Source organism: Patiria miniata, unplaced genomic scaffold, assembly GCF_015706575.1.
Source record: "Patiria miniata isolate m_02_andy unplaced genomic scaffold, ASM1570657v1 HiC_scaffold_3, whole genome shotgun sequence".
NCBI classification, from domain to species: domain Eukaryota; kingdom Metazoa; phylum Echinodermata; class Asteroidea; order Valvatida; family Asterinidae; genus Patiria; species Patiria miniata.
Window position 1 is genome coordinate 30603867 of NW_024037069.1, and position 27347 is coordinate 30631213.

A 27347-nucleotide genomic window follows, 5' to 3' on the forward strand; every position below is an offset into this window, starting at 1 on the left:
CCACCTGCCTTGATTGGCAACCATAGCCTTTCACTCTGTGACAAATGACGCCACAAAAACCACAATTGAAAAGTGGCGCAATTCTCTAAATAGACCCTTTCATAAAATTGGTCACTGCTCAGTCAACCGTGAATGTAATGACATGATCAGGGTGTCATTTTAAAGAGGAGATTCAACCCTAACAGAGGATATCTCCCTTTGATTCACATGTTCTCTACTTCTGTTCCAATTGGCAATAATATCTCGGTTTTTTTTTTTTTTAATCCACCCTGTATAATGAGGAAAAAACACAGGAACGTTATTCTACAATGAAAAGTGGTTAGTTTTTTTGGTGACGATGCAGTGTTTAAAGCCGACAAATTTCACAACCTTGCCAGCAGGATGTGTTAAAAACGTGCTTGCAATTAAGACAAGGCTTTGACCGCTTTTCAAGGGTAACACACAATTACCGGGGATCGTTTTAATGCTAAAAAGTACTTTAAAAAAAACCGGCTTCTAAGGAGACAAACAACACTCGCTGCTCTTTTCTGAAAGATGAGGCAATCTGAAGAAGCGTCACACAACCACCATGTCTATTCTCGTCTCGACCATTAACTTGCAAGGCATGCCATTAGCTCCATAAATTAATGGTTTCGGCCCCTACGGAATAAATATATTGTTAACAGTCCTACCGCTATGATCCAGAAGACGATCCAAGCCTTTCCAGGTGTGGGATAACAAAATCAGGTTGAGTCAATTTACAGAGGAAGGGTAGTCTTGGTACGAGACTGAATTTTGGATTGTATTCCCCTTAAACTGCCGGTCCGTGACAAGCGAGGTCGCTATCAACAAGATGATTCCAATCCAATGGCAATATTGGCAGCGCTACCCAGGAAATTCCGAGCATACGTCACAAGCGCTGTACTCAAGCTAATGCACACACTGCCAATATTACCAAGACTGAGAATAAGACTAAGGAAGCGGTCAATAAACTAACAGTTTTAGTTAGGGACAATTCCGTAAATTTGGACGTATATGTTATAGACACTTTAATGAGCTGCTCACTAATAATGTGACATCTAATTGAGCAGAAAACAATTACAGACCAAACTAAGGTACCACCACCTTAACGACCTTGTACATCATGTGGTCGGACGTATGCAGAGAATCGCCCTTGGAAGTTATTGAAAGAAAGGACCCCCGCATAAAAATATAAAAAAAGAAAACAGAACAAGCACTCAAAGAAGCGAACAGTGGTATAATGTTTTTTGTTCAATTATTTTATTGGAGATAACAGCGTTATTTTTCACATTCTTAACATAAAACCTATACAGTTCTAAAGCTGATTACTTTCCCTTGCTCACCTTAAAAGTGATTCCGATTACAGGCATATTATATGTATTTTTTTAATATTTGAGAAAGAAATTTTCTGTTTTGCAAAACGCACATTATATTTCCGTTCTTTAGTAACTGATTTTGAACATGCAGCTTACCTCAATACACCTCATACGTATTTATGAGCAAATCCACTAAATAAATATAAATCCCATTGGTCAATCGTCTATAGGAATATGATGTCACACCTCTCAGCCTTGGTAACTAAGCTGAATGATATTTTTTGGGGGGGGGGGTAGGGAGGGGTTGAATATAAAACTTGCCAACTTTGTGTAAAGTTGAAGATATAGATTTTCCATGGAACATGCAATGATGTAATGATATCATAAACACAGGAAAATATAGCGCAAACTATACATGTACATTGAACTAGTTTTTATTTTTACAAAATTAACCCAAAGAGATGATGAGAAATGATTTGTTCTAAAAACCTGCTTATATACAAATATGGTGTGTAGTTGCCACACAGGGAGGTAGTGAAGTCAATATCTAAGTTATTGGGCTCCGTGCACACTCTAAAGAGGGCGCTCTTCAAAGTAAGTTAAGGACCCTGATATTTCGGTGGTTCACGTGTCCTTTCCATGCAATTTCATACAAAGTTTTGGGCGGTTTGGGGCGGTACAGGAACTAAATGGGTTCACAATTTAGAAAACAAGTGCGAGTGCACAGTAAGCTCTGGCCGTGTTGCAAGAAGTCTTGCATGAAAGTCTCGCATGAAATCGTTCAAAATGATCACTGCCAAGAGCTGAAAAATGCCACGCCGAAAAATGTGACGCCAATGGCACATGTGGAACACCATACTTTTGGTCAAATTTGGGGGGACAGACCGACCGACGGACCGACTACCAAGAAAAATGAAGAAGCTCCGGCCTTAAAAATAAGGAAACTCCAAAACACACATGACTTTGTACAGTATTTTTCAATTCGTAATGGCATTCATGAGAAGTAAAAAACGAGGAAATCAGCGGATCTGAGGAAAAGTTGGGTGCCAGACCAAGAAAGCGCCCTACAATGCCCTATCTATGCACGGACCCCCTACAAAGACAATACGGTTTTCTCGTTATTACCCTTGTGCAATTCTCAAATAAAGCTTTCCCTGTTGGATCAGTGCGTCATGTATTACCAGCGTCAGCGTTCTTCCGAAAACTCCCGTACGGCACGATCAAGTTCGTTGAGAAGTCGGCCACTTTCTCTTGGCCCCGCACTTCGTGCTGCAGCAGCGGCAGTTTAGTAATGTGGAAATCTTCGTACAGATCCTCAATCTGATAACACAGAGAGGGGAAAACAATTTTAGTTCAACAGACTAAGTGTAACTTGAAAAAGTTTCCATGTTATTTGAGTAACAGTGACCTTCTCAACAAAGCAAATTTGTCAAACAAGAACCAAGAGAGATTTCATCTGAGTGTTCAGATTTCTCAGTTCACAGAAACATATGAATTTGCTTTTTTAACTCACAACGTTTTTCTAAACTTAATAGCAAGCAGTATTAGACTCCATAGACAGAACATCCACAAGATAGCACTTTTAAACCTACGACTTAGCACTTTAAGATAGCACTCTTACAATATAGTACTTGACATTCAACACACACACAAACACACCCAGACAAACATTTTGGAGTTACAAGATGGTACTTGTAAAGTCAACAGATATAAATCTTAAAAAAATTAGGGGAGCCTGGTTCAGGTTTTGTATCTGCATAACACAACCCAACATCACAAGATAGTACTTTAAGTAGAGCTTAAACACATACATGTATCTGATCAAGATAATTATTCGCCAGTTTGATGGTAGTTGTATAATCCAAAGTTACAACATTGTACTTAAACTCAAATGATAGTCACAAGATATCACTTTAGACTAAGAAGTTTAAGAGTTTAAGACCTACATGTGTCTGAGCCAGGTACTTGTTCTCCATCTTGATCATGATAGGATCCCAAATCACAACATAGTACTTCAACTCAAAAGATGATGTTTGAAACTCACAAGACATAATCTAAGACAAACAACTTAGTACTTTTACAAAGCTTAAGACCCACCTGGTCCAGGTACTTGTTCTGCATCTTGATCCTAGCGCCACACATCTTACACATTGAGGATGCCTTCATGTTCTCTTTTTCCTCAGGTACCAAAAGCTGGTTGACGATGATGTTGTGGGTGTCAATGTTGTTCTTGGCCAGCTCTTGGACCAAGCGCTCCGTCTCGTAGAGAGACAGGAACTCAGCGATACAGACGCAGACAAACGTTGTCTTATCCTGAAAGAGGCAAAGTTTTTGGACAGTTCAAGAACATGAGACCGGTCATAAGACTTGCACTCTTCATTTGAGGTCATGTCTTGGCAGTGTGGCCTGGTGGTTAGGGTTTGTGATCAGAGGATCAGGGGTTCAAATGCAGCTTTGTGTCCTTGGGCACGCCACTTCACCTCCACTTGCCTCCCTCTGCCAACCCTAACTCCCTAGCATGATTTACTAGGAACCTAAATTCCAACACCATATGGGAAACTGTGCACACATATTTCTGTCTTTGTTTCTGGAGGTGTGCCAACCCAATGTAAAACACTGTCAGTTAAGGGGTACTGTACCCATCCATGCTGTTGGGGTTTGATAGGTTGAGTTCTTTTAGGGTTAATTGGTACTGGCATTAGCTGGGGAGTAACCTGCGATGGACTGGCATGCCATCCAGGGGCAACAGAAATATTTTTTACTTGTTTCATGCCAAGGAAAATTGTATAATTCTGATGCACTCCTTAATCCAGTCATCCTCAAAGACGCCTTTTTCGGTGCTCGATCCCTATATGTTTTGTGTTCTTAAAAAGAGTCACATTTTGTGCATTTTTAAACAACGACCTCAAATGACCCCTACATGACCTTTGACCTCCCATTTCGGAAGAGTTGTGATGAACCCCCACCCAAGGATCACTCCATCCAAGTTACATGAAAATCCATCAAATTCCTTAGACAAAGAAACATTTGAAGCATATTTGAGCAATGACCTCTAATCACCTCTACATGACTTTTGACCTCGGTAATCCAATGAAGAATTGTGTCTTCCCACCCAGGGGTCACTGCATCCAAGTTGTGTCAAAATCCATGAAAGTATGTAGAAGTTATTAAAGAAAATTCAAAACTTTACCATATGGGTCTACGGTCCTACAGAATTTAGGGCTGGTTAGCGTCTCCCACAACTTAATTTAGGCGACACAACAAATCTACCCAACAAATAAAAACCTTTTTTTTAAAATGATATTCAACGGCAAATAACGATCACGTAGGTAATAGGGACAGGGAAAATGACATACTTTGGCCCCTAAATTTATAGAATGACGAATTAACAAACGAAGATGGGGCAAAACTTACATGGGATTTCTCATTAACGGGGATATAAAATGACTACCTATTACTCCTACAATGATGAACTGGAATATCTAGAATGATGGAATTTTCCATCGCAGAAATGTTAATCTTTACACAATTCTTATTTTAACATATGTCAGTGATGGACAAAACACAATATTTGAAAAGGACTGCAATCGTGAGAGTAGACACTATGACAATGTTGCAAGACCTATCAATTTCAGTAACATAACCCTGTCACAAACCATGCCGCTTCCCACGTCACAAACCTCCCCACCCCCCCCCCTTCCTTCCCCACCACCTTGATTACCTAATGATGACAACACCCTGCCCCACTTATGAAACCCGACGCCGCAATGGCCGGTATCATTGAAACAAACGTGTAAATATTAGGTACAGCTAGCCCGACTGGAAAAGCACAATAAATATTGAGAAATCACTCATGTGCACAGCTGTGTGCACTGATTTGAGAGGCCGTAGGCTTCGTAATGACTAAGACCTTCATTAAATACTCCTTGGTCGTTTCGAGACATGAATTTCCCATTATCCTCGCTTGTTTTTCTGGATGAGGAGAGGCACAAGGGACCGCAATATTGGCTCATCAGGATATGGATACAGTGTCAATAGTTTCTAAGAGTGCAATAAGCAGGCCTTGGGGTTTTTATCAGCCGTTTCTTAATTAAAATCTCTATCGTTAGTTGGCTAAAGGTGTGCATTTCGGTGACAAGGACCCGACGCGGTTTGTTTGATTTACCCAGAAAGAGGGGCAAATTGAAAGAAAGGAGGTTGAGGGAAGATCAAGACAAGGATTTATTCTGGATGAGAAAAAATGCAGCAGGTCCACTTCTTCACTCTTACATCAAGTTCTACAGCAGTGGTGCACCAATGATTTAACTTGGGGGGGGGGTGGCTCAACTTTCTTTTTCAAATTTCAAGTTAAAATTGTTTAAAAAAATTTGCCCGAACATTTTTGGCCGCAGAAAAAAAAAAAAAATTGGGGGGGGGGGGAACTGAATGTTTTTTTTTTAAAACCTCTTCTGGGGGGCTCAAGCCCCAATGCGCCCCCCCCCCCCCCCCCTTGGTGCGCCACTGGTCTACAGACAGTAGATGTGTAACTTTCTGGGCCTTTGTGAAGACCACACAGTTTTAAAAATAAGGTTTTTATGAACAAGATTTTTGGTCCGAGTACTACTCTGACCTTGAGGTCAAAGATTGAAGGGACAAAATATGAGACAAGGAAGTTAAGATCAGCAAATATGACGAAAACAGCATAAAAAAAGGAAAATTCCATTAAAAAAAACACAAAAAACTGCATACCTCCCCCCACATCACCCAAGGTTAAACTTATTTAGCATGATATGAGACAGATGGAACCCCCCCCCTCTTTTGTGTTGATCATTGTGTTATGAGAATCTCAGGAATTCTTTTAAGATACATGTATCTAGGGGGTGTGTGTTAGGTAACGATAGTCTAGGGCGTGTATAGGGAGATTTTTTTGGGGGAGGGTACCCCTGTCACATACTGTGCTGGTCTAAAATTAAAAATTCAATTAAAATCAGACAAATAATCAAGGTCTCTGCTCTAATTCCAACGACCTGTTTTCCAGAGCCACTTATTCAACAGAACAGGAAACTGCGTTGCAGAAATTGTGTTTAATATAAGTCACTTCAAGACAAGAATCAATTTGATCAGGTCAGAACACACACAGTATGTCCACTATCACTGGAGAAATTCAGTGTTGAACGACAAATGCAAAAGACAGTCCTCTATATAAACAGTTGGGCTATTACAGTCCCATTTTGGAGTCAAAACTGGCTTTTCTAGTTTTTAAATTTTTCTTCCAATTCGTGGCTTTTAATAACAAATCCACAGATTCAAAAAGAAAAGTAAAAGATGAATGAGATGTGGGCCTTCATTTTGTTGTTTGATCACCTCAGAGGGTTCAATATTCTGATTTAGTATGAGGGTGCCACGGACATTTCTTGAAGCGTTCCATCGCCTAGAAATCCCGGATCTCTGTTGATGAATGGCCACAAGAACGAGATATGCCAAGGTTGTTTCTTGCAGGAAATTAAATGGAGGAGGACACAACTCAAGATGGATTGCAAAGTCTTGGGATTGATTTCAGTAATTTAAGACGACCAACATTGAAAAATATGACAAATTGGCAATGATCGTTGAAGGAGCTCTTGTTAACGGAAAGAGGTCACAGTTTTGTACAAGAGCGTGTAGGTTGATCTCAAAAACCTGCGAGATTTTACAAGAAAACAGCACATCTGGGCACCATGTAATAGGATCTACAACGTATGTAAGGCCAAAAAAAAAAGTCTCCGGTTTCTGGTATGCGCGAGCGTCACCGTAGCCATGCGCGTCGGCAAAATGAAAAAGTTTTTTTCTATGAAAGATGATGTCTCAAAACCGCCAAATTCACTGGTTTGACTGGAATCCAGCTGCTGCACAATTTTAACGTGTTTTTAGATGGGGTTATGATCGAGAATGAGCTTTATGTGGCCTCTCTGGTTTCCCATAATATTTGCACTAAGTTTAGTCGGGCACCATTTGCAGTCATCAGCCGACATTTGAAGCAAAAAAAAAACAGGTAAAAAAAAAAAAAAAAAAGCCGCGTCGCCGCACCACTTTTTGGGCAAGCTCCATACCAGGAACCGGAGACTTTTTTTTGGCCTAACGTCCTATTATTTTTTTTTAGATTTATTTTGTGTCCTGACTGGGCCCATCCAATCAAGGGCAATGGCAAGGTTATTTTTTTAAAGAAAGCAAAGAAAAGCGTTACAATTTATGGCAAGCTGAAAATATTGCAAATTGATGACTATTATAAATTAAAAATGTTGACTTCAATTTCCGTTCCATGGATAACGCAGAGTGGGTAGATTAAACCATGTGAGTCTGTGACTAGACCAGTAAGTGTTTGGTACCGGTACCAAGACATTCACTTGTATACAAAGTGAACGTAGACTGGCGAGACTTGCATGCCATATTGATAAGCTTGAGTTAGCATACAGGCTGCTTATAATTCTCCACATTTTGATGCAATAACAATTTCTATTTCTAAAACTTTGCAATATTGTTCATAATCGCATAAATTATTTGGCACTATGCCAAACATAACAAGCTTTTTGAAGTCTATTCACAGTTTTGTTCTTTTTCTTTCAAGTTAAATGGTATGAACCTAAGCTGTTGAACCCCGCAACACCACCCCCCTCAAAAAAAAATCATCAGTGCACAGCGCTTACGTTGTTAAGGCTCTGCAAATTTAAAATTTGTAAGTACAGTGTGTGAAATAAAAATCTCAAACGATTTGGAGATTTAACAGAATTGCAACCAGGTTATATTTTTTTTCTTTTACTTGTAACTTAATTACTTAAACTTATAATTTCTTTTTAAATATATGTTGAAACTAAGATATTAACACCTGAATATAAAGAGGATCATAAAAAATGCCTGAATTTTACTTTTTGATCTTGCTATGCTCTCACATACATCAGCTTAGTAGTTGCCCGGCAAATTAAAAAAAACTTCTTACTTATACAACAAGGAATTGCCCTTAAAAAAGGTGGTTTTGGGGAAAACTTTGAGGAATGTCAAAATACATTTAAAAAAAAGTAAAACTCTCACTATTATTCTGCAGTCAAATTTATTCAAAAACAAGTCTGACCATTCATCATTATCTTAAATGTAAATCAATTCCACAAATCAAACACAATGTTGTTTAAATGTGCACGGTACTGTAGTTTGGAAGAATTTCTTTACAAATTACCAAAAACATGTGAATCAAACATACATTTTTTAATTACATAAAAATGGTCCATACAAATACCATAATAATTTCATTGTTTTTAAAAATGTGAAATAACAAATTCCAATAGAAAGAAATATCTCAAATTGTATGTGTCGGTTATGAAGTGTCACAAAATCTAATTTTCAATTCACCTGTTTCCCATCATTCATTTCTTACACATCTGAACTTTGATGGATATTGAGAGAGTGTTAAAACTGACGTTGCAGAACAAATTAATGTTTAAATGACCCACATTCTCACAGCATGAACATGCTCACTTTGCAGGTTTTACAGTCACCAAGGGAACATTACCTAAGTGAAAGAGTTATGCCGGAGGGGGGGGGGGGGATATTTCTGTTCTGTTGAAATTTGCTGGTTTGAGGTGATAGATTTACAGAGGATAAGAAAATAAAGTATACACTCTGGTCCCAATTCTATAGAGTGCTATTAAAGGGAATGTACATCACTGGCTTTTACTGTAATTTTCAGAAATGAACTAGTTGAGGGGTTAGTATAATAGATCAAATATTGTTACACTGACAAGTTTGAGGTTTTGTGTTCGAAAATGCTGAAAAAAACAGGAAAAACAAAAATGTTCAAGTAGTCTGGTTCCCTGGCTCCACTTAAGATAAAATGCATCAATTTATAGATGCCGGAAAATTGTAAAGTAAGGAAACCAATCTTGCTGGTCTGCACCCGTTCATGAACATGGAACCAATAGCAACCAAAATTTGGACTGAAAAAAGGGTAAATTTGGAGCAGTAGTTAAAAATAGTTAGGTTTTTCCAACGGTGGTCGGCCGACCACCGTTGGAAATTTACACAAAATACCACTTTTCTTGGAAACGACTTCACACCAGGTGCCATAATTTTACAGGATGCTTCAGACTTTCATTTACCAACATCCTAGTAAGCTATTTCGTAAAAATTTGGTAGTTTTGTTTTCCAATGTTTGCAAATGTTGTATATTCCCTTTAAGCAAAAAAAATGATGTCAGTTGTGTTAAGTTACTGCAAACAGCTCTGGTTAAAGGGCATTACCGCCTGAAATCCCCCGAAAATTTTATGTTTGGATTGTTTATTTATCCCCTTTCAAAGGTCTGGTTGAAAGGAAATTAACCCATGTCTTAGAACGTTCGCGAGAAAAGGAAAAAAAAAACCAGTTGTTTACATCAGACGCGGCGGCCATTTTGTGGCATACGGATACATATGTATTTCCCGCCGTGACCATTCAGTGTATGGTACACGTTGTGTGTGTGTGTCACAATACACACAGCACCAATACACAAATGATGTTTCTCACAAGTCTGCAGAATGCGAAACACTATGCGGCAGGATTCTCAACTAGCACTCAACAGCTCGATTTTTGAGAGTTAAAATTATGACCCCCAAAGATCATTCTTGCATGGTTCTCGCAAGAATAACACAAAAACACCCAGTTTTCAAAGGATGGTTGTGTGGACGTTTATTACCTACTTCTAAACGCTCTTTCCAATTAACATCATTTCGTTTGAAATGCATTTTGTAGCCCAATTTGGCGCATTACAGGACGTAATACTTATATCCCTTTAACGACCCTTTATAGAAATCATAGGGCAAATGAGTTGTGTCAAGGTCTGCCAAGAGAGGGCAGCATGCTGATTCACTGACCAGTCATGGAGGGTTTTCAAAATCTCGGCTTTGTTTAAGGTTCAGCTACACAAGAGTTCAGCCCTAGTTGTCTCATTCTCAAAATGGCTCCATCTTTAGCTAAAAAGAACACAAAATCTTCCAAAGAGGGGCTCCAGTTCTGGGAAGTTCTGTTTACATGTAGTTTGGACGTTACTTCCAAACGATTCTGAAGCCAGGGATGAAGGTGAAGCTGGAGATCAAGCCTGTGTTTCAAAAATGCAGACTCTCAGCAGCAACACTAGATGGCGCTGTACAGCCTTCACAGAAGCTCCAAGGATTGACACAATTTGCACATCACTGGTTTGCGTGCAAAACACAACTTCTCTTGCCATTTATACATGTATCTAAGTAAAATATGTCTCAAGCCAAAATGGCTCATCAGTCTGGTGTTAATTTCAAGTTTCCTCAGCATAAAATGACCGAGAATATTTCTATTCCCATAGATGGAATGCCAGGTTAACCACAATGTAATGCCGGTACCCATTTACGTACACTCCTTGGTAAAGAGGGGCCAGTGGGGGTGAAGTGGCTTGCCCAATGACACAACAAATGGCCAGTAGCAAGATTCAAACCCCTAAATGGCCCTTCAGCCCGGTGTTAATTTCAAGTTTCCTAAGCATAAAACGACCAAGAATATTTCTATTCCCATAGATGGAATGCCAGGTTAACCACAATGTAACACCGGTACCCATTTACGTACACTCCTGGGTAAAGAGAGGCGAGTGAGGGTGAAGTAGCTAGCCTAAGGACACAACAGATGGCCAGTGGTAGGAATCGAACCCCTAACCTTTTGATCATGAGTCACGAACCCCAAGGCCAAAAAAACACCCACCAAATAGTTCTGCTTTCGATTACATGGCATTTGAAAATAGGGTAGGTAGGTAGGGAATTTTTTTTTTGGCAATTTTTTTTGCGTACGATCATATGGAGGCGTCTGCATGTAGTCAAGGGTAAAACTAGTAATTGATGGTGTTGGGTGTTTTCCCCCTCATTTTTCCCATAAAAAAATAGGGTAGGGGCTGTCAGAATAGTAGGTAGGGAAACCGGAAGCAGAACTTCTTTTTTTTTGGCTTAACAATTTAGGCAAAACTCCTACTTAGCTATCCAAAAATAACTCCAACTAATTAAATTCCACAAAATCACAACTGCCTTTTGAGGATAGATGACTATGAATATTCATGCATATCGATGACTATGAATATTAATGTATATCAATAACTATGAATATTCATGACTTACCGGATCGTTGAAGGCTTCCCTGACACCCTTGATTATTGGCACTGTGTCTTCCAGTCTGCCCAGGACCTCATTAGCACTGATATCTGGCAGACCAAGCATACCACCAATCTGGGCAACAAGAAAGCAAGAATTGTTTTCATAAATATTAGATCTAAATTTAAGTAAGAATACACAAACTGTGAAAACTGATTATCTTAACTCAAGAATTCTTCTTTATTTTATAAATTATTACAACATATTAAAAAATACATATAAGCTTTGGATTCGCCAGAGTAGGCCATGTTAATGATGGAACCGCTTTAACCCTAACTCCCTAGCATGATTTATTAGGAACCATACCCATCCTGGCAAATTCCAACACCATATGGGAAACTGCACACACATATTTCTGACTTTGATTCTGGAGGTGTGCCAACCCAATGTAAAAGACTGTCAGTTTAGGGGTACTGTACCCATCCTGACAGATTCCAACAAAACATGCCGTTTGGTTTTGATGGGTTGAGTTCTGTTAGGGTTAATACAATTAAGAATATGTCTTTTCCAGTTGACTTTATATTTTTGGGTAACACAGCGCTCTAATTATAGGAATATACTGCATTTGTAACGTTCGCCTTTGTATTCTTCAGTGTGTGTTCCAACTTTTGACACCCCTTTCAAGTGGCCTACTAAGGTGGGGCGTCACCATATTTGTTTTAGTGAATAGATTTAGGTTCTGAGTGATTTTCTAGGTTGGGTGGGGTAACAGGAAACAGGTGTTTTTTTCTTGGCCTATGGCAGCTAGTCTCTGAGCGTGTGTTCACTGGTTGCTTGCAGTGGCCTACCCAGGATTTGGTTTTTGGGGGCTCAAATTTTTTTCCCCAAATTTTTTAGAGGTTATTTTTTTTTTTCAAAAAAAAATTGGCCAACATTTTTTGGCCACAGAAAAAACAAATCCTGGGACAAAAAAAAAATTCCAAAAAAAAAAAAAAATCCTGGGACAAAAAAGAACTTCCAAAAAAAAAAAAAAATTATTGACAACCTTTTTTTTTGGGGGGGGGGGGGGGGGGTGGGAGCTCAAAGCCCTCCGAGCCCCCCCCCCCCTCCCGGGTGCGCCACTGGTTGCTCGTGCATATCAGGTAATAGGGGTTTTTGAGTATGAAGGTAAGTTTTCATCCATAAATCAGTTGATCGAAGCAATTATTCCCCCGCCAAGCAGGAATGGTTACGAAGCCACCTCTTCTCTTCGACTGAGCCAAGAGACAAGGATATCTAAGTTCCCTATAATAGGCACCTGCTGGATGAAGGGGTTGAACTGGTTCTTGAGTTGCAGCAATTTACTCAGTCCTTTCTCTGCCAACGCCGGGAAGGACAACAGCCTGAGAGTGTGACCGGTAGGCGCCGTGTCGAAGACGACAAGCGAGAAATTCATGTTCTTCACCAGCCTGAAAAGGGAGAAAATAAAGCCCTCAGTTTCAGTTGAAAAACTTTGAAAAAAAAAGGAACTTGTAAGGATTATTGTAAACTGAAGATATGTTGTGGGGTCCATCACAAGTTAATAATAATTATAACAATAATGTGTATTTATAAAGCACATGTATCCACCATTATTGGTGCTCAAGGCGCTACATCATTATTACCCTGCTCATTGGGCCAATGAAACATTCCAAATACCATCTCAGCTCCCTGGGGAGTATACAGCTCCATGCTGCCATTTCGGCGCAAAGCAGCTAAAATCAACCACAATAACCATCTCTGCCCTCACAGGTACCCATTTACTCCTGGGTGGAGGGAAGCAATGAGTGACAAAGTGCCTTGTCCAAGGACACACACACCATAGCCGCAGGCTGGACTCGAACCCACAACCTGCAGAATTACCAGCAGACCACGAATGCGCCAGACCATGAGGCCATGGCGCTCCATGTTAGTCACAAGTCCGGCCACATGTGAATCGGAAGTTACTCCACAAGTCAATTTACAAGTCCCAATTGATGCACACTAAGGAATGTCTTTATCACAGATTGCTTGAAGCGCTTCTAACTGGACTTGGGACTGTAGGACTTGCGATAGACTTGTGATTACTTGTGAAGATGTGTGACAATTGAATAAAGTGGTACGTTTGTTGGGTACGATTATGGAATTAATCTCTTCTATGACGCATGGTTCTGAAAAAAACACTCACAACACTGGCAATTTGATAAAGAATATACATGTATGAATAACAATAGAGACTAGATGAAAAAGAACTTTGCCTATAGAAATGCCCAATGACCTCTTAGTGTGGCATTGTGTTCCCCTAATAGCGATGGCCACCCACAATCAAATGTGCTAAAGACAAATCTACGTGTGGCCTCAGACAAATCTACCTGTGGCCTCAGATAAATCTACATGTGGCCTCAGACAAATCTACGTGTGGCCTCAGACAAATCTACATGTGGCCTCAGCTAAATCTACGTGTGGCCTCAGACAAATCTACGTGCGGGCTCAGACAAGTCTACGTGTGGCCTCAGACAAATCTACGTGTGGCCTCAGACAAATCTACGTGTGGCCTCAGACAAATCTACGTGCGGCCTCAGACAAGTCTACGTGTGGCCTCAGACAAATCTACGTGTGGCCTCAGACAAATCTACGTGTGGCCTCAGACAAATCTACGTCTGGCCTCAGTGCTGTGGCCTCGTGGTTAAGGGCACTGGGTTCGTGGTCTGCAGGTAAAGCTGCGGGTTGTGGGTTCGAGTCCAGCCTAGGGTTATGGTGCATGTGCCCTTGAGCATTGCTTCTCTCTACCCAGGAGTAAATGGATACCTGCGAAGGTACGGGCCATATGCGCTGATAATGAGCTGCTGCAGAAACTGGTCTCATGGCCTGATGAACAGGGGTAATAATTGTAAAGCGCTTTGACACCTTTGGTATAAGGCGCTATATAAGCACCACATTGTTATCCAAGTACACTACAAATGAAGACATCTTACTTCATGACTTCGGCAAAGCTGACTGCCTCGTCAATGCCAGGGAATGCACCCATGAGTTCTTGCATCATCTGCTTACCGACTGCCCAAGGACCTGTCAAGAAATATTCACAAGAAATAACACAGTATACATCTATGCAGCAGTAGAAACACTGAACCATATAGTATTAGGAGCAACTCAGGTTGATCCCAGGCATGTTGTCGAGTCCATCACAAGTCCCTGCAAGTCCATCACAAGTTCTCCAGTCCCATGTCAACTCATCACAATAATAATAATAATATCGGAGTCTTATAATAGCGCACGTATCTACATGTACCAACAATTTGGTACTCAAGGCGCTAGCAATTATGTCTATTATTAAAGAAAGATAAATAAAGTTCATGAGAAATATGAGACCACTTATGTAGCACCTTATAATGGTTTACAAGGTACTGCGGCGCATATTGCAGCCACTGCCAGAAACACCGGGGCAAACCCCTTCTCTTAGCGATAAGTGTTACTGGGTTTTTTAACGCGCATTACACAACACACGGGACCTAGGGCTTTACGTCCCATCCGAAGGACGAAGCAGTAATGGTAAAGTGCTTTGCTCAAGAGCACAAGCACCATGTTCCCACGGTCAGGATTTGAACCCATGTACCATGGCACACGAGTCGAACACCTTAACCACTGGACCACAGCGCCCCACAAGCTATGCAAATGAACGGTGGCAAAGGCAATTCTTTGTTATTGCTCATCCCCTGTGACACGTGATTTACTTGTGATGAACTCGACTACATCCCTGCTTGACCCAAAAAGATGGGGTTTTTTTTTCGGGCAGGTGAACTTATGCATTGATCTTCCATTGACTTAAGCCGTGTCCGCACTGGACTTTTTTTTGGGAAGGTTTTACCGAGACGATGGTAAAATGAGAAATGGTCAAATGTGACCACTGTCCGCACTTGGACTTTCGACACGGGAAAATTTACCCAGACCACGTGGGAGAAGTAACCGAGCTGTCACAGTGTCAGTATAATGACTCACCGTACACAGAAAATAAATTGCCGATCACATTTTCAGCCGCCGATACGCACAGTAATATTACACACGCCATTTGCATGCACAACATAATCGTTTACACGATATTATTTCATCTTGACACGCTAAATCTTGACGAAAAGGCCTATAATTCTGACGCATTTGTGATGCACGTCGTCGAAGCCATGCCGCTGTACGATGTTCCGTGCGGCAGCGCAGCAGTGCCATCAGTATTCGTTGGTTCCCATCGCATGCTTACAGAATCGAAGCTATGATGTGGGCCAGGAACCAGTGACTACGGCCTACGTACGGTACCGGACCATGATGTTCCGTGCATGACTACAGTAACGTATCAGGACGAATTTGGATCGTAGAAAATAACATACATCGGTGGAGAAAGAGAATTTCCGCAAATTAATTCTCAGAACGTGATCTCTCTTCTCTGTGTATGTATTTGTCCGTTGAAATATATATTTTAACCAGATTTTACCGCTCGGACTTGATGATACACCGCAGCGTGTTTCTACAAAATGTTCGGCCACTGCACGTGCAGGTTCGTGCGGTCTCTGTATGCATAACAGGGCGCTCGGGCTGGATGTACGCTTTCCTGAGCCGCTTTTACCGACTCGCACTGTCCGCACTGGACTTATCGTCTCGGGGAAAGTGACCTGGTCAGTTTTCCTGGGCGCGTGGGAAGTTTTCCTGGGCAGCAGTTGGCCAGTAAAAGTAACCGCTGGACTCAGGAAAAGTAACCGAGAGGAAAACGTCCTAGGCTGTCCGCACTGGACTTAAAATGGGAAAAGTACCCATAGTCTCGGTTAGTTTGACCAAAAAAAGTCCAGTGCGGACAGGGCTTTAACATTGTAGTAATTACAAGCGATGAACTTTGACCTAGTCGCTCCTAAATATTTCAGACCAAAAAACTGATCATGCACTTAAATCAAAAATTAATAAAACTTGGTGTGGCAGGTATCTGGATTGACCATTCTGAAACGGCCGTCGAAAAGGTCCGCGAAAGAAATGCCAGTTTAGTTCTCCTCTTTTTGAGCAAATGCAGTAAACTCAACACCAAATAAAGGAGTTGGTCAACACAGCGACAAGTGTATTAGTATGGCACTTTTAGGTCATAATTGGTTTACAACGTGATATTCAAAGAATTGAGAAGAAAAATATGCACACACTGTGCAAAATGCATGGCAATATATTTTGAAAGGGGTAATGTTGAGCTACAAAAAAACAAAAAAAACCTCACAATTCGATGGTTACAATGGTAAAGACATCTGCACTAGTAAGCAGGAGGTCGTGGATTTGAGTCCCACTTGGGTAAGCTTGGGAATTTGCTTTTTCTTGCAAGCCCTCAGACAACACTGAGTATACTAATGGCTCCGTGCGCCAACAAAAGAGGGGGCCCTTTTACCTAGCAACGACGTCCCATGGGCGGGACACATTAATTTCCCTGGTTGACGCGCGCGCACCGTTCCTTGTGTGTGACGCACGTACACCAGGGGATTTGTACTATGTCACGCAGTGGCCGCACTCTTCGCAGCAACTATTTCAGTCAGGCAAGATGGCGTCGAGCGGTCACCCCCAACTGTACTCTCAAATAGCTTTTTGCAGGTAAGAATATTGGAAAACCAAAGAAATAGGCACGTACACACGACTGTGATGTTATTTTGTCGTAAAGTGTGGTGCTTTATAGTCAGGTGCCACTTTTGTGTTGATGGTAACTTTTTGTCGACGGCTGTTCATTTTTCCCATCCTTATAGCACGTTAGAATTAATACAGTTATAAAATACTTACTCCAGCAGCCCATATCGCTCGCCGTGTGCAAATTTTAACTGGCGCGCTCCTCATGCAACTTTTGTACTGCGCAGCACGCAATTGCAGCTGGCAGTTTTGAATATCCAAATTTTCTGTCGAACGCAGTTTGAACTAACTGAACAACAAATTATTCGAAAATGGACAGCCTGATACTAAAAATGACAATGAAAGGCAAAAGCTAATATTAAACTTCGTATACATGTACAAGATAAATATTCAAAAAGGGATGCCTACTGCCATCTTCAAAATAGTCATCCGGCAGTTCATGCATGCCCAGGTTGGGGTCAATCTCCATGGCGAAGAGGTTGGTGTAACCACGGACCTGCGTCGGCACTTTGGAGAACTTCTGGTCGAAGGTGTCGGAGATGTTATGGGCGGGGTCCGTGGATATGATGAGAACCGACTCCCGATGCATGGACAGCTGAATGGCAAGACTGCAACTAAAAACAACAAATGGAAAGCAAAAAAGGTAAAATTACATAATTGTAAGAGAATGTACATTTTATATGTTTGTATTTTGTATATTTTGTATTTTTCGCAGTAGTTATCATTACGGAACCGTTCCTAACCTAAGAGAATTAAACGTCAGGATTTTTGGCTGCTGAAACCAGACTATTAACAGAATGGTTCTTGGACTTTATTTCCCTTTTTAAAAAAAAATTCTCCAAAGCCACTGATTACAAAGAAGAATACGAAATCTACTTAAATAAAAAGAACGATTCGATCAAAACATAAAAGTAAAGACAAAACTGAACTATTATGAGAAAAAATATATATATATAAAAAAAAAAAAAATGCGCAGTGCTGGGGTCGATTCCAGAACCTTCCGCACAGTAGCTGAACGTTTAACCGATTGTGCTACTGAAACATTCTGGTTCAACTGGTAGTTGTAAATGTGATAGGGGCCTATAGATTCGCAATGGTGTTGTTGCAATGCCATAGCATTTGAAAATTGCATTACTACTGCTGTAACGATAGCCACTACGTTTATTTTTTTTACCTTCTTTGAAAAAAAAAAAGATTCAACCATAACAACTTTTTTTTGTGATTTGAATTCTTCTAACGCTAAGGCCAAAAAAAAAAATTCGGTCTCTGGTCAGCGCGCACGTCGATTTTAATCATGCGCGTCAATTTTTTTTTTTTTCCAAAATGTTCCGCGGTAGCTCCAACAGCGCCCTCTATTGCTCGCACGTCGATTTTTTTTTTACCAAAGAGCACCAAGGAATGGGAAATTGCACCAAGGCAAATGATCGAGAGCACCAAGGCAAATTATGGAGGACACCAATGTACATGACATGCATGAGGACACCAAAAAAGCAAAATAGTACCCCACCTTGTCTGTACAATCCAAGCTTGAAGAAAAAAAAAAAGAAAAAAAAGAAAAGAAAAACTAGATGTGGTTGTAACTGAACAACCACAGAGCTGTTCCCAACTTGTTTTTGATTGTCTATTGGATAGTAGAAAATAATGTAATGATTTTTGCAAAAATCTCTAACTTGTAAAATTGAAATTATTATCTTACATAATTGCACTTCCGGTAAAAACCGGAAGTAAAGGTCACGAGACCTTGACATATACATTTTCATTTATAACCCTTCCCGGTCTATATATTTACCAAGTTTCAGATCAATCGGTCAAATAGTTTTATAGTTAAAGGACTATAAAGATTGCCTCATTAAATATTCATGACGTCATAACATGAAAACATTAAACTGCCCATTAATAATAATGCTACATATTTATCCTTTGATGTTGCTTAATACTAATATAAGGTGTCAACCCAATTAAATTTCTAATTCATTAGATATGATAATTAGGGTCTTAAATTAACACTTCCGGTAACACCGGAAGTAGAGGTCACATGACCCGGATATACCAATATTCATGTGTAACACTTCCCAGTCTGTATACCTGCCAGGTTTGAGATCAATCGGTCAAATGGTTGTATAGTTATAGGACTGTAAAGATTGCCTCATTAAATATTCATGACATCATAACATAACAATAATTAAGTGCACAGTATAAAAAATAATGCAATATAATTATTTGTCAACATAGCTTCGTATCAATGTGAAGTTTCAACCCAATCAGATTAATAATTCATGAGATATGATATAGGGGTCTAAAATAACCACTTCCGGTAAAACCGGAAGTGAAGGTCATGTGACCTTGACTTATCAATTTTCATTTATAACACTTCCCTGTCTGTATACCTACCAAATTTGAGATCAATTGGTCAAATAGTTCTATAGTTATAAGGCTGTAAAAATTGAATCTATAAATAGATGTCACGTGACCCCTGATGACGTCACGATGACGAAAAGTTTCGGCATACATCTTTAAAATAGTTCCCAAAGTGGCTTGTAGAATAAAAACGTGTGATATATATTTGAAAATGCATGTGTCCAACTTCCCCTAAAGCAGATCAAAAATGACTGAGACAAGTCTACTTATAGGCGAATGGGGGCGCCATTCACTTTTTACGGTGTGCCGTTATATTTTTTTGGTGACGCGCAGCTGTCCTTATTTTGATCCCATAAAACTTAAGGCTCTGTGCCTTAAGTACAACTATTAAAGTTATGTACTGCCCTCTTTTGGCGAGAATGAAGGGACGTAATGTACATTGAACGACGTTTCAAAGCCACGTGTACGTGCTATACACATTGTGGAAGTCCTGTGCACGTTTTAAAGCTCTCTACCGCAACTTGGGTAAGGGAATTTTTTGCCGACGTCGCGTCAACTGTGTGAACAATTTGACAAGCTGGGAACTTGGCACTGTTGAGGCAAATGTTTATGCTATCATTTAATGGGCGATTCAAGATTATATCTGTACGGATTGATTTTTCAGGAATTTTCTAAGGAAAAAGGGCATTTTCATTATAACTTCCGGTCTGATGACGTCATACGCCTAAAACTTTGCACACGTCTTAAGTGGGTCAAGGTCATCATATACACCAATATTTAGGCGATTCCGACAACCTTCGCCACAGACATCTATTCAAAATACATTTTTGCTAATTTTCAACCTGTCGCTAGAGGGCGCTCGAAGATTGCATGACGTCATGGGTAGATGATTTGAAGAATACTATCAGTCAAGAGACTAACACCGTTAAAAGCAAGTTCATATCTATTACCACTTTTAAATAATAAGCCACTTCCGGTTTTGGCCTTTTTCGACCGGAAGCAAAGGTCACGTGATTTCACGCACACTGAATAAAATAAAGACCTTAACCTATTCTACCACTTGCCGGCAACAGAATGCTGCGGACGCGTACGGTTGATTTCTTATGCATTTTTAAATATTAAAATTGTCACAATTCAATTGCCTATAAATAAACACCGGATGACGTCATCATGACGTCATCATTACACAATGTTGTTTGAATTAGGGTCTTTGCTTGGACAAAGATTGGTGTAAATAAATAACTGGCAAAGAGTCGAAAATGCCCTCTAAAAATTGACATTTTTAAAAAAATTTCTGTGTACAAAGTCTATGGGAAAAATTAAATATTCAAAACTCTATAATAAATCACGTGATGACGTCAGCATGACGAAAAGTTTCGGCATACATCCTCAGATGATGGTTAATAACTATGCTGAGTTTAAAGTTGATCGGATTTAAAATAATTGCAAAAGTGGCTTGTAGAATAAAAACGTGTACAAAACCTATGGGAAAAGTGGAAAAAGAAAAAAAAAAAAAAAAAAAAAAAAAAAAAAAAAAAGGAAAAAAAAAAACTTTAACGAAAACAATAGCTGTTCCCAATTGAAATTGGGAACAGCTAAAAAAAGTTGCGTCCCCGCGTCAATTCCGGAACTTTGGTCTGACCAGAGACCGAATATTTTTTTTGGGCCTAATACATGCTCTTGGGGGATTTTTATCGTGCTACATTACATATCCGTTTAATTAAGATAAAAAAGTGTAAAACTCTGTTTCTTTAGGCCTTCTTTAAATATAAACTAGTAAACTATTAAAAATAACCACAAGTTTATGCACACTCCAATAAGCTGAAGAATAGGTCTCAAAACTCCCCCCCCCCCACACACACACACAGTTGGCCCTTCCCCCTTTCCCTTTCCAAAATGTGGGAAATAAAAGGAATAACTATGATGCACCCATATTAGGAATCAACGGATTTGTAAATTCGGTGCGCCGAAACTAGGAATTTCAATTTCGGTATCGCATTTGTAGATCCGGTACGGTACTGTCTCGTTCACGAACATATTATGGCACGGCCGGTAAAACAAGGATTATATTCATTACTATTTATTAATAGAAGGGATGTCCCCCCCCCCCCTTCCTCCCGACGGAATTTTTTTTTTTTTTAACAATTTTTTTTTCAGCAATAATTTCAAGAAATGGTTAAAGAGTTCTGACAATGAATCCCACAAAATAAAACCCGCTCAAAAACCATTACAATGCGCCGTGAAAATGCATGGGCATATGATTTGCAGTATGCATACTAATGGTCATTTTGGAAAAGCGCCCCTATTTTGCAGATGGGTACCAACCCCCCCCCCCCCTTTTGAAGTGTCTTGAGAAAAAACAAACATGTCTACATTTTGGTGTGGTTGCCCCCCCCCCCCACATCAAAAGCTGAGCTGGGAGTTGGTGGCCCAGCGAGATTTGGCCTTGATTGTAGGCCTATACCCTACATTGAAATATACCATGTGGCACCATCAGACATGTCAGATTGAACAGTTTACATTAAAATACATAGGCCTCTAGGAACCCACTTAAATATCGCTTCCTTGTTATGAGGTTGACGGGTCATTTAGCATTAATATTATGTTAATTTATAAGTGTTCGTAAAAAAAATTCAAACAAAACAAGAACAATCAACTAATTCTAATAAAGTCTAAGGATACATGGGCCTCGCTTGCCTCCTCTGAAGCAAAGAAAATAAAATAAAATATTAGTTCTATGGTTTGGGGGATGTCCCTACCCCCCTCGAAAGAAATGATAAATCGAGAATACGCTGGAAAAAGTACAGGGATTTTGGTGAAAAAAATGTAGTTTGCCCCTCTATAACTAAAAACAAATTCCTAACGACGCCCATACTAATGAACTTATACAACACCAAATAACCCGCCAATCTTACTGATTATTTCAGATGTGTCAAGAGCAAAGAATTCCAGCAAGACAATATCCTGCATGAAATTTACCTGTTTTTTCAGCAAGCAGTTATATAGACAATGTGAAGAAAAACACCAGCGTAATTCCAACGGGTAATCCAAAATTAACAATATACTTTTTATTTCTTCTACGATATAATCCACTACCGGTAACTTCCTTTGTAAGTTGACTACAACGCTGGACCATGAGTGAACTTGAACATTTTTCAAAGAAAAAGAATGAATTGTGCGGCAATTTCATTGCAACAAATTGCCCTGTTTGTGCCCTATTACTGCCAATGCAATGTCAAGAACCCGCAGAGTATTACGTTTGAACGTGGGCCAGAATGGAAACCCTAAGTACAACACAGTTCATTTGTTTGTCATTTTCTATGACAAATTACGTTAAAACAAATTACGTTAAAAAAAATAACAATTCTTAACATCCTCAACACACTTCTGACAATGTTTGTATACAACGTCAAGACATTAATGTGAAAATAAAGGCGTGATAAATTTTAAGAAAAGCAATGTAAATTCCTAATTCTGTTGCAAAGAAACAACTAATATCCCCATTAATTTTGCGTCATATTAACACACTATATCCCCATTTGAAAATGAGTGAAACATTTGAAAATGTGGGCAGTGATGAGAAATTCTTAAAAAAACCACTGAATTCCTAATTTCGTTGCAATCAAACTACTAATATCCCCATTTGCGTCATTAAATAACACACTACTGCCAATGTTCTTTCATACACTGTCAAGACCCTAAGTAAACCATTTGAAAATGTGGGCCTTGATGAGAAATTCTAAGAAAAACACTAGAAATTTCTAATTTCGTTGCAACGAAACTACTAATATCCCCATTTGAGATCCCACTGATTACCCATAATGGTTTTGTTTGCCTGTTGCAAAATCAAATTTTCTTCCCGTTTGAATATTTTTCTACACTTCAATTTTGCTTTTATTAGCTTCTATATTTCGCTTTTAAAATCAGTCCATCCCGTTGCAATCTACCCTCCCCCCCCCCCCCCCCGCCACCTGATGTTAGCGTAGATGCTTTTCGAAATGAAACCACCGCCTCCATCACAACCGTGCGTCCGTACCCACCTCATCCCCCTTAAAGAAAAAACCCAACAGTGCAATAACTGGCGTCATTCTTTAAACACATCTTAAAATTTCCTGAGGAAAAATTATTATTATTGTCATTATTATAGCTGTACATGTAAAAGGTACTCCAACTAAATTATTCTCCTCCATACAAAAAGAACAATATTGTAACACAAATCTCGCAAGTCCTCCATTCAAACATTTAACATTACCATGAACTATATCTTTAAAATAGCTTTTACCGTCTTCGTATTTGTACAATGTAGTATTGCTGATTTTTGTTGGGACTGAGATAAGCACGATACATTGTATTTATTTAGCAACGCACACAAGCATTTGTTAACAAAAAAGAGGGGAAGAAAATAAGAGCAAACTTCGACATGAATATGCAGCTTAACAAAGTATTACATTTTGCATAATACAATTTAGTATCTGATACTGATTAATCAATGTTACTTTTACGGCCATACAAATACGCAACCTACGGCGTGCGTTTCCCGCACTGACCAAGCGAAACCCAGACTTGAGCAGGTCTACTTGGCTGCAGCCAGCTGGGTGCGCTGATCTGAGCATCGCCGGATTTGTAAATGCGTTAACGAAACTAGAAATTGGACAACAGAGGGCGTTATTACATAGTTTCGGTGGATTCCTAATATGGGTGCAACAACTATACTTATCCGACCCTATGCCTATTTAAATTATAATTTAATTACTGAAAGTTATATGCATTTTTTTCATAAACGATAATATACACATGAATCTTGAAATCCCCACAATAAAATGTGGTCGATTAATAATCGAAGTGGCTATCGTTATTGCAGCCGTTGTTTAGCGCCCTCTATGATACTTTTTTGATACGCAAGCAGGTATACGTATAGCCTATAATTATTTGTTTCCCCACGTTTTAGCGAGCAGTGCGACAACTCAGTCGATAGAGGGTAGGATTTTGCACCCCGAGGTTGCGGGTTCGCATCTCAGTTTTGCACTCGAATTTTTTTCCTTTTCTTACCTGAGGCTTTGGAGGATTTTTTAAAAAGGGAAATAAAGAAAGTCCGAATTTTATAACGTTCAAATTCACTTTTTTCCTTCTAATTTTATATTTTCTTCTCATGTTTTTATCAAAGTTGCAGACTACCGTAACGATAGAAAATGGGAAATGCGTTACGGCTGCCGTAACGATAGCCACTGCGATTAATAATACCACATGAAAATGTAGTCCGAGTAACTTGGACCCAACTTATCGCCTTTTTTAACATTTGGACATGGTCTGGCGATAGTGGGGTCCAGGCTAATACCGCGACCTGGACAACATCATCCTGTCACTGTCCCAAAAACCAACATTTTCCAACAAAAAACATCAGATTTCACCTTCAAAACGGCCTCCAAATGACTAGATATGCCACCTGAGGTACAAGTAGATATCGATAATTAAGATGGTTGTACTGAAGTTTACTTACGATCCGGAAAAAAGTGAAATTTTCCGTCCATTTCGGAGAGCTCCCCTCGTGATCTTGAACACGTTAAATTTCCGATGTGTTTAATGTTTGAACGACGCGATTTCTTCTACATGCCCAGCGTACATTCGATGGTCCCCGTATCCCGTGTGCGATTCCGTTACCAAGCGCGCGCGATGCATCGATTATGATAATGAGTCACGTTTGTAAACACATACATGTGCATTTCGAACTGTAAAAGGGAATCGGGAACCAGCTTGAACTGGTATCCGCCATAAAAGCTGCGCTAGTTCCCGACTCCCTATTATCGTTTGAAATGCACATGTGTTTACAAACGTGATCCAGTCTACTCATTATCATAATCGATGTATCGTGCGCGCTCGGTAACGGAATAGCACTCGGGATACGGGGACCATCGAATGTACGCTGGGCATGTAGAAGAAATCGCGTCGTTCAAACATTAAACACGATCGGAAATTTAACGTGTTCAAGATCGCGAGGGGAGCTCTCCGAAATGAACGGAAAATTTCACTTTTTTCCGGATCGTAAGTAAACTTCAGTACAACCATCTTAATTATCGATGTCTACTTGTACCTCAGGTGGCATATCTGGTAATTTGGAAGCCGTTTTGAAGGTGAAATCTGATGTTTTTTGTTGGAAAATGTTGGTTTTTGGGACAGTGACAGGATGATGTTGTCCAGGTCGCGGTATTAGCTTGGACCCCACTATCGCCAGACCATGTCCAAATGTTAAAAAAGGCGATAAGTTGGGTCCAAGTTACTCGGACCGGTCCTACTAAAGCGCGTCAACAAGCGTCAACAAGCGTCAACAAGTTTTAGTAGTTGTTAAGTGCGCGTCAACAAATTTTGTATAGGCTTTTGAACAATAAAAACAGCTTTATATGGTAGAAAAAGCAATAATGAACATCTTCTGCATATCAATTAAAGTTAAAATTACTTAAAAAGTGGTTTTCCAGCGCGAAATCTACGACGGGTTTTTTGGTTTAGTATTGGCCGCCATCTTGTTTGAGATCTACATACTACGCATGCGTGGAGTGTACCATTCACGCATAGGGGTTTCTTTATACGTTACGCTTAGCGAAACCTTGTTTGGTTTTTGCATTGGGATTTTTTGGCAGACATTGTGAACAGTGTCAGTCGGCATATTTTTTAAATAATAAGCCAAGTACCGTGACCAAGTTTTGCATAATTTATAATTGAAAAAAAAATAGTTTTCCTAATTCCTGAGCGTAACGTATAAAGAAACCCCTATGCGTGAATGGTACACTCCACGCATGCGTAGTATGTAGATCTCAAACAAGATGGCGGCCAATGCTAAACCGAAAAACCCGTCATAGATTTCGAGCTGGAAAACCACTTTTTAAGTAATTTTAACTTTAATTGATATGCAGAAGATGTTCATTATTGCTTTTTCTACCATTATAAAGCTGTTCTTATTGTTCAAAGGCCTATACAAAATTTGTTGACGCGCACTTAACGACTACTAAAACTTGTTGACGCTTGTTGACGCTTGTTGACGCGCTTTAGTAGGACCCACTCGTGCACTCGGACTAATAAAAATGTACATTTTCCATGTGATGACATCATGATCATCCGATCGTGAGGCACTGCCACTGAAAAGATATCACTTTTCAAGGCACTGAAATAAAACTCGTACTGCACAAAACAGATAAATTACAATGAGTTTATGTTAGCCATACCTGCAAGTAGTTTTCCCTACTCCTCCTTTTCCGCCTACAAAAACCCATTTCAACGAAGTCTGGTCGATAATATTGCGCAAAGAAGGTTCGAGGGGAGCTAAGCCATCGTCATCAATGTGGGCTGCCATCTTGATTGAATTGTTAGTCAATAGAGGGCGGTATTACGCTTCCGCGGTCCGTGACCGTCACGCAAACGGTATCTGACTCATCATAACTGCAGCAACATTAATAGTTTTTGTCGTTTACAATTTTTTTTTTTGAGTATGAACAAAAAATCTGTCAATATTTAAAAATGAGAAATTGATACAACGAGACAGGAGTGGGAAAATAACTTCTCTGTTGACACTTTGATCTGTAACACGGCCATTTTTACAGAGGAGCCAGACTACAAGAAAATGCGGCAACTGAGAAAAAAATTGCCGGAATGTGGTCCGACATGGGATGGCAACTCCTTTGGCTCTTTCCCATTTGGCAATTAGGGAACGAATCGGAAAACTAGGGAATTTTATACAAAGTTCTTCAAATCTTAGGTTTTTGTTAACCGCAAGTAAGATTTACTACATTTTCTGAAGAGTATGGTGCTTGACCCTTTGCCGTGGGCCGGGAAACCCGAGAGTCAGAAGAGTCCTAAATTGGGAGTCGGTTCATGGGTTCATTGAGTTGGGGTCCGCTCATAAGTCCGACGCCTCATAGGTCCGACGCCTCATAGGTCCGACGCCTCACAGGTCCGACGCCTC

General features: G+C 39.8%; 1 protein-coding gene across 1 annotated transcript; it reads right to left on the reverse strand.

The window, feature by feature from the left end:
• Positions 1-1238: 1238 nt before the first annotated feature.
• LOC119737923 (ATPase GET3-like) lies at positions 1239-26747 on the reverse strand. The gene is made up of 7 exons (XM_038212586.1): positions 26611-26747; positions 17447-17652; positions 14377-14467; positions 12702-12852; positions 11432-11539; positions 3414-3629; positions 1239-2636 (listed from the first exon to the last, which is right to left on the reverse strand). Exons 1-7 carry the CDS (start codon positions 26736-26738, stop codon positions 2487-2489), a joined length of 1050 nt encoding a protein of 349 aa, XP_038068514.1. The 5' UTR covers positions 26739-26747; the 3' UTR covers positions 1239-2486.
• Between the last annotated feature and the right edge of the window lie 600 nt (positions 26748-27347).

Coding starts and splice junctions, on each gene's coding strand:
- LOC119737923 (XM_038212586.1), bottom strand. CDS start 26,738: ATGGCAGCCCACATTGATGACGATGGCTTAGCTCCCCTCGAACCTTCT. Junction 14,468..17,446: donor TGACTATTTTGAAGATGGCA/GTAGGCATCCCT, acceptor ATTTCTTGACAG/GTCCTTGGGCAGTCGGTAAG. Junction 2,637..3,413: donor AGAACAAGTACCTGGACCAG/GTGGGTCTTAAG, acceptor CTGTGTTATCAG/ATTGAGGATCTGTACGAAGA.